Source organism: Penicillium canariense, assembly GCF_028826845.1.
Source record: "Penicillium canariense strain IBT 26290 chromosome Unknown utg000001l_segment0_segment0, whole genome shotgun sequence".
Taxonomy (NCBI): Eukaryota; Fungi; Ascomycota; class Eurotiomycetes; order Eurotiales; family Aspergillaceae; genus Penicillium; species Penicillium canariense.
Window position 1 is genome coordinate 935,758 of NW_026622728.1, and position 11,842 is coordinate 947,599.

Genomic DNA, 11,842 nt, shown 5'->3' on the forward strand with positions numbered 1-11,842 from the left:
TCCACGATAATCGCCGAATCGCGACTTTTACCTCTTCTTCTCCTCTTAATCACCAAAAACTGCCCTCTTGTTTCTCGATCACCGCCGGAACTCGATTGCCCGGCCTGGCATCGGAATACTGGAGGAAGATAACCACCTATTGCCCACGCTCCACGAGCCACCGACAACGCAGCGCTCGTCCTCTTACGTTACCAGCCTGCTTCAGATGAGGCATCTTAGCCTGCCACCTGTTTCCCTACTCGACACCTTTCCAGCTTCCTGCGTATCCCCCGGCGCAAAGCGTCTGTAGCCTCACCCTCAATGTTCCGCAATCGGTGCGTCCCCTGTTGTTAAGCGCGTGGAAATACCGCGTCTGCTAGAAGGAGCTATCACTCATGTGCCTGTTTATTCATAGAAATAACACCCAGAAGCCCGATGACGAGTTCATCACCCGCTTCCAAAGAACATTTGCAGATGTCGTCCCCCGACGAGACAGCCAGGATATGCCGCATGGCTCCCTCCACACCGGGACGGGTGATCCGATGATGTCGGGCAGGTACGTGAACCCAGATCACACCATGTCGGGACTCAGAGCTGATGTGGCAAATTACGGACATAGACCCATGGGACATGAGATGAAATCGGAAGAGCACGAATTGAAGTTTACTAGCGAGCGAACCCCCCGGAATCTCCAGGACCTCGATTTCACGCAATCATGGATCGACCCGCAGCCAATGCACACGATGTCCCTCGCCGGGCAGCACCCGGGCTTCTTCACGCCGAACTCGGGTGGAATGGGCGCCATCTTTCACAACCAGGCTGGCGACCTGCACACGCCCACTATGGGACTGAACATGATAACGCCTCTCTCCCTCTCGAACTCAATTTCTCAGGGCCAGCCCAACGGCCAGTCTACATTGGACCACTTCAATCAGCAGTACCTCGGTCAGCATATGCCCGACATGAACCCTTATGTTCAACAACAGTCGTTCGCACCCAGCGCATTCATGCACCGCGATTCCTACGAACCAATGGATGAGTCCGTGGACAGCGCATCCCTCAATGGCGTTCCCATGGATCAAGTATCAACCATATCTACCTCCACGGACTATTCGGTTGCAATGAACCCGGCTTATGCTGAAGGTGAAAAGTACGTGACTTCTGCCCCGAGGCCTATTTGCCACCCTACTAATAGTAGCTCCTGCACCAGATTCCGCTATAATGTCTCCTTGCGGGCCCCGACAGCGATGGTCAAACATCCGCGAGAAGTTCCCATCTCTTACCTCAACAAGGGTCAAACATATAATCTCTCCGTCACGGACTCCAACCCGCCCATGATTGGCTCCGAGCCGCTGCAATACCGAACCTTCGTCCGAGTCTCATTCGAGGAAGACGAGCAGCGTTCCAAGCCGGCAGCCTGTTGGCAATTATGGAAGGAGGGTCGCGGCACGAGCGAGGCGCACCAGCGCGGAGGCAAGCTTTGGGCAGTCGAATACGTGGACCCGCTCCAAGGTGGCGACGACCAGAAGCACCGCCAAATTCAAATTGAGCAAACGTCTTTCGATGGATTCTGCGTTACTTGGACTGCCAATTCGGCCACCGGCTCTTCCGGCTGTTCCATTCCCGTGCGATTCAATTTCCTATCAACCGATTTTAGTCATTCGAAAGGTGTGAAGGGTATCCCGGTACGGTTGTGCGCGAAGACACAGCTCCTATCACCAGGCGACGAGTCTGGAGCCTCCCGGGAGCCAGAAGTATGCTACTGCAAAGTGAAACTTTTCCGTGACCACGGTGCGGAGCGCAAATTGTCCAATGATGTCGCACATGTGAAGAAAACAATTGAGAAGCTCAAGCAGCAGATTACGCAGGCAGAGATGGGCGGCGGATTCGGCAAGCGCAAGCGTGGCAGCAATGTTGCGACAAACCTCAAAACATCAGACCGGTCGAAGACGAAGCACAAGCGCTCGTGGTCCATGAGCTCGCAGAATGGACAGCCAGAAAAATTGTCTCTGGAAGATGATCTGCAAGCCAAGCTGTTCATGATGCAGGAGATGTTCTCTTCTACCCGCACTATGAGCGTTCTCGCACTGCGCGGCGATGAGGAGGATGACCCTGATCTGTACCCTGTTCGGCTGCCCGCCGAAGGCGAGTCCGTGAAGATGGAATCGCTCAGCTGCCAAAACACGGAGGCATCGCGATCAATGGAGTCTCTCATTCTCTCACCGACTAGCAGCAATGTCTCTCTAAACTCGCCTCGAATACACGCGAGCAAATTGGCCAGCTTCAAGGAGCCAAAGTACCTGACGGCGGTGCAGCGGGTGTCACCGGGAGATTCTGGTATCTCCACGGGATACATTGAAGCCGTTGATATTGACCCCACATATCGTCCGCCAGCGGAGCGTCCACCCAAGCCGAGTTAGTTTCCCTTTCCCCCTGTAGCACCTCGTGTACACTGCTAACAGCCTCTCAGTCGCATGTTTCTACGTCCGCTTCGCTGGCATTGATCAGCAGCCCGACTACTACCGTGCCATCTATCTCACCGAGCGTACGGTCCGGGACCTGATGAGGAAGATCTCCGAGAAGCACCAAATTGATCCAACTCGCATCGTGCGCGTTATGCATGTCACCCAGAATGGCCTTCGAATAATGGTTGACGACGATGTGGTCCGTGAGCTTCCGGAAGGACAAGACATGATCGCCGACATTTACGAGTCCCCTGAACGCACACCCGACTCTTCGGTGGAGATCAAATTAACATATTGATCTACCTACGCCGCACCGCATCGCGCCGTCTAGGCTTGATCATGACGCCTTTCAGTTTGCACCTGACCTTGTGGCCGCATAATGACTCGACTCTGTTTTCCAACACTTACGATCATTAATTTGTTACCGCTCGGCCTTTATTTTTTATCTCTTTCTCTAGATATTGAGCTGTACCTGGTGTACAACCGATCTCTCATTCTGCGACTGCCGCAGTTTGCGGTCTTTGAATCCACTAATTTTAGGTCTCACATTTCTTTTATTGTCATGCTTCATTGGGTCGGCGGTCATTGTTCATCTCAAGGCGTTGGATACGGAGGTAATACACGAATCTCCGGGCAATGATACCTTGTGTTATACGTTATGATTTTTTGTCGTGATTTTTAGTTTTTGGTTTCATCCAGGGCGTTGGCATTCCATTCCCTACGGTGATATATGAGTCGATGGGCCACGGAGCAACGCTTTTGATATACACATATTGCTTTTGCGTTCATTGTTTTCCCGGGTTTGTTTTGATCTGGTCTTGGTATGACGCACACGAATCTGATACCCCGTCCCGAATTCTTTTTGAGGCCCACATGATCCCGATCTGTATTGTGGCCTCAGTGCATTTATTTATCTCGTCGAGCGTCTGCTTCTTATTCATGTTACGCTCATCCCCTCCCTTACTTCTTGCTGGTCGTGCTTGCAAGGGCACACCTGCATGGGCTACCAATCGTTTTGATATCGATAGTCACCAGGGGACGGGGGTCAACATATTCGATGCATAGGTTCAAAAACAACGCCTATTGATCCATCGCGATCTTCATCTCAACACTATCACAGTAAGACCATTGTACACTTCTGCAGCAAGGGCTCTTTAAAAAATCCATATTTGACTTGTTATTCGGGGTATTCCGTAGGGGTACGCACGGCAGTGGACTTGTGACGGACTCGCAAGAAGACACGAACGGTGCCTTGTATGTACAGTAGAGACCGCAAAAGGTAAATTACGACTACCTGGACACCATCTCCCCGGGAGCTGGTCCCAACCACTAGATCCTACGCACAAGGCTGTGGTGGGCTCGACAGTTGGGCACGGTTGAACCGCAATTGCCGACTCCCATCTCCGATATATCCCATGGTCCGGCGCCCTAGTCGCTAAAAACCATCCTATCACCTTAAAGACGGGATAGATGTAAGAACCCGAGGGCGATCATTGGCTGGGCTCTCGGCCCGCCCGCGACTTCAAATCTACCACTCGGGATGCAAGGGAGAAATAGTAGAAATTTCCCCGAAATTACCTTGCACCACATATGGTTAGTTCGATTTGGCGTACACCATCTTGTTCTGTGTAAGATTATACTGTAGCAGATCGCCGTGTCCTTCCGAGTCCCGGGCTTCGGCCAATCTCCTTCCATTCCACGCTACTAAACCCTTCTCAACACTGTATTGAACCCGCGGGCCGCCACAGGCGTTTCATCTTATTTCATCCTCTCTCATAGACGGGTTCTCTAGCCGAACCCCACACTCGGCTCTCTGTTTCCCTCTTCATCTGCTCATCCCCAACTGGTCTCTACGACGCCAGGAAGACTCCCCGCTTCTCCCACTCATTCAACAGCTTGGCGCCGAGTCGACCATCGATCCGTCGATAGGAAATAATCCATAGGACACTGCCGATCCCCCTGTAATTCATTGCATCATCCCGTCTTGCTTGGTGGACCCCCTGATCTAGGTGCCCCATTGCCTCTTCTTCTAGTCCTTCGACGATGCGGCTGACTCACGCCCATCCAACGCTGCCCCTCCAAGCTATTAGAATCATCTCCCCCGAAACAATACCAGAACATCCGAACCCCGCACGCGCCATTTCCCATTATCCCTGCCTGGCATAACCCGGACCCAAACCATGACATCATCTGTGGGGTATTCTTGGAAGCGGAGACTTTCTGCCTGACGCAACCACCGTTCTTTATTTATCCACGTGGGGCGCCCGTTATGGACTGATGAGGTCCAATCGCAAGCATCATGCGCCACTGAACTGTATTTGGGGCCTGAAAGCTGGAAGCGGTGGGTCCTATAGTATCTTCCGTTCAGTGTTCAGTATGTACATGTAGCGCTGTTTGTATGGCAATACTGTTCGCCTATACGTTCGTCCCCCCTATCTGTCGGATGTACGTATGCGTCCCGCCGGCGACCCCCTCTACCTGTGCGCTTGGGCTGGTCAATAGGTGGGACTCGCTTAACGGCATGGGGATTGACCCGTGTTTGCGATTGGGTTTTCGGTTGTTACAGGCCTTGCGAGATGACTTGTGAGATCAGCGGTGAGGCCGGATCCAGACTCTTGGGGGGGGGGGGAACACGGTTATACTCGGTTAGGCGTTTCCAGTTTGTCCTCATATTGGGAAGATAAACCCCGAGCTATGGTTCAGCGGGCATCTAGTGGGGTTTCTTCGTCTTGGTCACGAACGCCGTCGCTTGTGGCGGTGTCAGGATAAAGCCTACCACCTGGTGGAGATTGCCCTGACAAGCGTGCCTAGGGCGCTGACTCGTAGGGCTGAGGACAGGTGTGGCTGAGGGGTTTTAGTTTTAATGCGGACCAACCACGGCGCTGGAACTATATATAAACTCTATTTTTGTGAGCGATAATATTTATGCCCTAACACCCTGGCTTCGCAGAGTTCTGAGGCATTTCACATTATTCTCAGCTTCTTTTTTCCAAATTCACTCAAGTGTTCGCCCACTTAAGAAGTAAAGTCTCGATTTATATTGCATCTAGCACCAGGAACTACACTCGTAGGCAAGAATGCGACTATTTGCTGATCCATGCTCTGACTATATCCCCTATGATGTCCTAAGCAACTGTCTCCACAGACTTAAGGGCTTTATCTAGGCTGCACACTTCTTATAGGCCCTCCCCGTTCATTAATTCCAGCAGGCCCTTTGTCTGAATAAGGTATCACGGGTACTAATCATCTTGGCCATCTCCATAGATTCTTGCCCTGGTTGACAGTTCAGGGCGAGTACACGTACCATTGAAGGCTTAGGTATGGGTCGAGTCTGTTGACGCCCGTCTCGGGTACGCTCCTTCCCAAAGCGCGGATTTCGTGACTACCTTGCCATGCCCACCTCGCCTCGCATCTTTCCCCTTCTCCTCCCCGTTCGTTCTCTTTCCCTCCTCTTCACCTCTCTCCATCCGCATTCCTTTGAATTTCCATTAACAGTGCGTTTGGTTCATCATATAAACCCAGCGTACACTCTTTCCTCTTTTAAGCATCCCAATTCCGTCGAAATGGCACTCTTTGCGAGTATCCACTTCGCCATCCTGTTGATCACCATGTTCCTGGCGGCCAAGGGTATTGCTGAGAGTAATCTCGCCCGCTGCCAGCAGTCATCTCATCACCTCACATGCTGACTTGTGGTTGAACAGATATAGACATTCTCGAAGAGCTCCACAATGTTTACAGTCGTAGGACTTACTTGTTCACTCCAGGGTATCCAGCTGACCTAATTTAGCTTATACGGTCGATCAATTCCCTGCTCTCGCGACTCATTCTTTCGCCCGTCCTGCTCGCGGTCCGGCTTTTCGTTCCCTGGTGTTCAAATTCCCGGTCCCTGTGCTAACAAACTATCAGACATTCACGGGAATGTTACCCTTGTCTCGCCAACTTCGGCACCAGTCTACCCACCATCCATCCCGGACAGTGTCCTAATACCTCCCATGATTCCCATTGTCGCTCATCTTGGGCCTATTCGGACCCGCGATACTACCACTGGGATGGAGACTGAGCCTTGCTCGACCCCTTCGCCTATCCAGACCGAGACCAAGACTGAGACTGTGTCATGCTTGACTCGGTGCCCCAGCGAGAAGAGGACCACCTCTGCTGTCCTTGTTACTACCATCCCTTTCACGAACTCGTTCACTCACACCCAGGCTATTACTGCACCGCTTGTTCCTGACACCGTCGTCACTTACCCGCACGAGGCTTCCTCGGAGATTTTGACTCTTCCCAGTGGTCTGGTCTTGACTCACCCTTATGACGCGTCGGGCAGTACCATTACTGCATATGTTTTGCCCAAGCCTCCTCCTACAGAGATTAAGCCTCCCAGCACCAAGACTGCTATTAAGAGTACACTTAGTAAGACATTTGCTTCACACATCTCGACCTCCGATAGCTTGAGCCTGGGAGCCCCCACTGCTGCTCGCACTTCCACTGTTCCACCCACTGTCCACGTGAACAGTGCTCAGAGGCTAAAGATCCACGAGCTGTTTGCTACCGGCATCTTCCTTCTTGTCTGCTACTTTATTCAGTGAAGTGGGCACAGCTGACCATGTCTCTTCGGATGACGACTGAGAGTGGATGCCTCGATCGACCAAGGTACCATGTGCATATAAAATCGGGTACTCTGGAGTTCATTATCCATATCTTGCTTTTTCCGGTGATTGTCTTCTGGTTTGCAGCCTCTGCTTACCTGACATTGCGTGAGCTCTTTAATTACTTCATATCACAACTGTTTAGCCAATACTGACAAGATTGTGGGCCTTATTGATGGGGAAATGGCTTGTTCTTTTTTCTCGTTGAGAGACGGCTGCAGAAGCCCAGTGCAGGATCAGAACACTTCTGAATGAGGAAAGGCTCCGATCTGGAATGCCCGGGATGGGCATGATATGTGGCAGGCGGGCACGCGGTGGGCTCTGTGTGGAAGGGTAGCTGTTTCGAGCCTCCAAAACGGTTATTTCGTCGCCACTCTCCCGGGTCTTTGCATTCCATATGCTTCAATACAAGTGCATTCGATCTTTATACATCAACGAACTAAAAGTGGAACATAATACCCGGTCGAGAGGTCGCAGTCTAAGTCCTCCTGGAACATCTTCCGCCTCTTCAGCTTCATCATCTTCATCCACCCGTTCTCCATTGCATTCCCGCTGGCAGTAGCAATGATCATCTTCTTCTCTCCGGGGATGATCTTTTGCACTGTGAGGGCTGCTTCTCCCAGCAAAAAATGATCGCGAGGGACCAGCTGCTCTGCCTCGTTTTCCATGGGCCAATGTGTCACGTGGCACTCATGATTTTCTGTACAGTTCGACCGAAACGGCGGGTTGAGCAAGATTCGAGTACACAGCGCTGTCTGTGGCATATTTAGATGCCTCTCCTGGCAGGGAAACGTACACATCCGTATGAATCGCTCGTCCTGTAACTCCATGCACCGCTGGCTGGCGACGGCAAATGTTGCGACATCCCGTGTATCTTTGATCACTTTGAGCCAATTGTTGATCCTCCCCCCGCACTCACAGCCTCTATGCGGTGAGTGCGGGGATTGTCTGTGAACGGCCAAAATGCTTGCAGGTGATCATTGTGATCGACTCCGGCATCCTCGAGAGCGATGATTGCATTGAGCACGAGACGTCGAATGTATTCCTTTCTTGTCGGGGAGCCCTCTGGTGGGATGTTGATTGAGCAATCGATGTCATCAGTGGAGAAAAGTCGAGTCCAACACGATTTGATGCAGTCTGGATCGGCAACTCGGTGTTGACAGGTCACTGTCCCCGGTTTTTGGGATGTGGTGTTCGACGGCACGGCCTTTGTCTGTGATAGACGGAGCGCATCCCAAAGTGTCACTCGGCGGGCGTTGCCAGTACATGCACTTAGTTCCAGCCCAATATGACTTGTGAGTAGCGACCGTAGATTGGGCTGTCCGTACTTGCATTTTTCAATGATGGAGGCTTTCCATTTGCGTGCTGGGTTTCGCTTCCATTTGAGCGCACCGCCTGCTTGGACGTAGCTGCCGATAGACGCCTGCAGAGTCGCATCCCATCCATCGAGAGTATGGTAGGCATTGTATGCCCCGGAGGGTTGCAGCTGCGGCCGGATGCGTGCTTGGAGGAAGTTGACTTGGGCCTGGCATTCGTGATTGACGGTCAGTCCAGCCGTGGTCAAAGAGTCGGTGCCGATCAAGATTCGTGATGAACTTCTCAACAGAAGAGGGTTGTCGGTGTCGTAACCAGTACATGACTTTGCCCAATGACATTCAATTTCCTCCAGGGATGGATCGGGTTGATGGTGTCGCGGAAGAGGGACGATGTATCCTGTTTCCGTCCGGAGAAAGAGGCCTTCATCTTCCGTGCCTCCCATCAGCCAGATAGGACCCCACAGCTCTTGAAGGTCCCGGACGGTGAGCGATACTTTGAGCCCTTGCCGCGCCGGTGCAGGGTGATGCTTTCCGAGAACCCAGGCTGGTCCGCCGACAAAATCTTTCATACAAGCCAATTCTCGGGGAGTTAACGAGTATCCCTGCCCAAGGGGGATTTCATTCATCTTCTCCCCCCAAAGGTTCTCGTCAAATCGGCACACATGGGAGCCCGAGAAGGACAGGAGGCCCACAGACAAAGTGGTGGTTAGGAACTGCCAAATGGGAAGCTGCTCCACAGCCACGGACGGTGTCGAGGCCAAAGACGGGAGCAAGTGGCCAAAAGGCGCGTTGAAACTCCACCGCATGTGAGCATCAAGAGACCTGTCAGGAATGCCCCGCGGCGCCAGCGTTGTCCGATGTTCGCGGGCCGATATCAGAAACAGTGCTTGGTCGATGTGCACCATCGATATTCGGACGACTTCGGCAATATCCGGCCGAAATTCGTCTTCGACCAGAAAAGACATTTCATCATCGCAGAATCCCTCGCTCTTCAGGTTGCAGAGCGCCTCTCTGCACCTTTCCAAGCCCTCTCTACATTCTTTCCAGTCGCCTTCTTGCTGTTTGGGGTTTTCCTTGATCCCGCAGATTTCTGCTGTCTTTGCTTCCAGCAGATCCAGCTTCCGGTAATAGGCGCCAGGATTTCGAATATGCTCATCGTCCGTGGAATCCGCGATGCCCGCATCGAGGTCGAACTCGTCTTCGCAGTCGGGCTGTGTCATGTTGGTTTGCATCGAACGCCGCTCCTCATCATCCGAAGGTTGAGATGACTTGCTTGTGTTTGAGTCTGTTAGGTTCTGGTTGGGCCCGGTTGAATCTTTATTGCTGGAATCCGCGTCGCCAGGCCCAAGCGGTTCTGTGACCAATGGTGGGTTGTATTCCAGCGCAGAAGTTTGGGTTTCCATGGGCTCCGGCGAATCTAACTCGCTCATCAAGGTAAGCTCTTCGCTGGCTTGCCCATCCCTTCTTTCATGACGAAGCAAGCTCGGACCCTGAGGTGCATAGGAATCAGGGCTAACGAGCATGTCATGCGAGGGAAACGGTGGGGATATAGCATGCCAGTCCCAAGGAGATGGAGCCGGTGGGGGCATATCATCTGTGCCCGAAGGAGTGGTCATATCCAACTTGGACCCCTCATCCGCTTCATATTGAATGTCACCATCACCATGCTCGCCCCTGGGGTTACTTCTGGGCTCATTCTCCTCAGGAGCCCGTAGTAAACAGTGATCCAAAAGGCACTGGTAAAGCCTATCCCAAGTTGAGGAGGTACGGCTACAGAGGGGACAAGCTCCTGGATATGGAAGCTGACTGGTGTTCTGGTCCAAATCCTCTTTTCGCGGAAGTCGTTTATGCTCCGTGAGAACGTGGTTTCGCAACCGGTCCCGCCTGCGGTAAACCCTCGCACACCCTTCCTGGGTGCAGTGATATTCATGCTGGGGATAGTGCTGGTCTATTATATGCCTTTTGAAGCTGCCCGTGTTCTTGAAATAGGCCGACTTGGTTCCCCGGGTCTCGCATAATTGGCAGCGATATTCTCTTTGGGATCGAGTCGATATGGAAGATGGACTCGGTGCCACGGCGGGTGTTATTCGAATGAGATCATCCAATTGCCTGTTCAAGTCTCGAAGACCACTTTGGAGACCCCGCAGCTGGGTAAGAGACATTCTAGGGCTTTCGCACAGGCTCCTGCCCATGACTTCAAGACGTCGGCCCATTATCTCAATATCTGAAATAATCTCAGGCGCGATCATCGTGGGGTTATGCTCGGCAGAAGGGAGACCTAACAGTAAACGGGAATATAAGTCGTCATCTTGAAAGACCTCAGATGCAACACTGGTTGGCCTGGTCTCGCCTCCCAGAATGGAGGAGGAGGGGCGCGGCCATCGATTGGACCGTCTCGTTGAACCACTGATCAAACTTGATCCCCCTGAGAAGACTGACCCGCTGCGGGAGGAAACCTCAGTCGAGGTTGATGCAGTATAGACTGAAGGGTGACGGAAAGAGCTTGGTGTGATCCCAGGGTATAAATCAATGGTTTCTGCGGGGTTCCGAACAAACTCAGAATAGTCGTCCTCCATCTCCATCTCCATTGGTATATCCTCCAAATAGTTATGCAGATCCGGCATAAACAGGTCGGAACCTCCAACCTGGCGATTCAGTGGCCAAGGCGAGGACCAGTCTGACTCGTCCATCTTGGACTGGATCAACGAAAAGGCCAAGCTAAGAACACAACGACACTGGATCCAGTCTGAACGACGCAGGGAGAACCCCCTCCTTTTTAAGGTTGCGGCTCGCTAGAGATTCCTTGGATTACTCGGGCACTGTCAGCGGTGGCGGGGGCGCGGGCATTGGTCCCCTCTGTGACCGGCTGCCGACCAGGGCCCAATCCATCGACATTATGGGACGCCATCCACGATCTGGACGGCAGCTAGCAGTCAGCCTGCATGAAGTCCCATTCTATGAGCGAATCTACGCGAGCCAGCAATGCCGCCCACGCGAAACTGAGCCTCCTCATGCGCTCCCGGAAACTTCATCCCTCTGGAGAACGCCGACCAGCACAGCCTCATTTGAGGCTGTGAGGAGCCCTTTGCAAAGGAGACTGATCAGATTTCCCAATGAGGTCAGCAAAATCGTGGCGGTGCTTGAGCATGCAGCATATATTTGCTGCGGTCAATGTTGAGATGCATCACTGGAGGCTTGAGGATAGCATATCGGCTTAAGGTAAGGACCCATACATAGAAGCGCATATGGGTGAGGAAATATGAGGGAACAAGTAGAAACCAACGCTCAATAAGCCATGTTTCGGTCGTAAACACAACACGTCCCTGCATCAACACAACACGCCGAACGTAAGCCGAAAGGATTAACAGAGTGGAACGGCCTCGCGTGAAGATAAGCAGGTGTTGACATCAGCTTTGTTATCGCTGGCTGATTGCCC

General features: G+C 52.5%; 3 protein-coding genes across 3 annotated transcripts; 2 read left to right on the forward strand and 1 right to left on the reverse strand.

The window, feature by feature from the left end:
- Positions 1-300: 300 nt before the first annotated feature.
- On the forward strand, positions 301-2,742 carry N7482_000317 (grainyhead-like protein; the record flags this gene model as incomplete). The annotated part of the gene is made up of 5 exons (XM_056682442.1): positions 301-314; positions 395-535; positions 599-1,129; positions 1,190-2,394; positions 2,450-2,742. 5 exons carry the CDS (start codon positions 301-303, stop codon positions 2,740-2,742), a joined length of 2,184 nt encoding a protein of 727 aa, XP_056546048.1.
- Positions 2,743-6,007: 3,265 nt separating this feature from the next.
- N7482_000318 (uncharacterized protein) lies at positions 6,008-7,030 on the forward strand (the record flags this gene model as incomplete). The annotated part of the gene is made up of 2 exons (XM_056682443.1): positions 6,008-6,083; positions 6,351-7,030. The coding sequence occupies 2 exons, from the start codon at positions 6,008-6,010 to the stop codon at positions 7,028-7,030; spliced, it is 756 nt and encodes a 251-aa protein (XP_056546049.1).
- A 491-nt stretch (positions 7,031-7,521) lies between these two features.
- Positions 7,522-11,096, reverse strand: N7482_000319 (uncharacterized protein; the record flags this gene model as incomplete). The annotated part of the gene is made up of 2 exons (XM_056682444.1): positions 7,522-7,845; positions 8,010-11,096. The coding sequence occupies 2 exons, from the start codon at positions 11,094-11,096 to the stop codon at positions 7,522-7,524; spliced, it is 3,411 nt and encodes a 1,136-aa protein (XP_056546050.1).
- Positions 11,097-11,842: the final 746 nt, after the last annotated feature.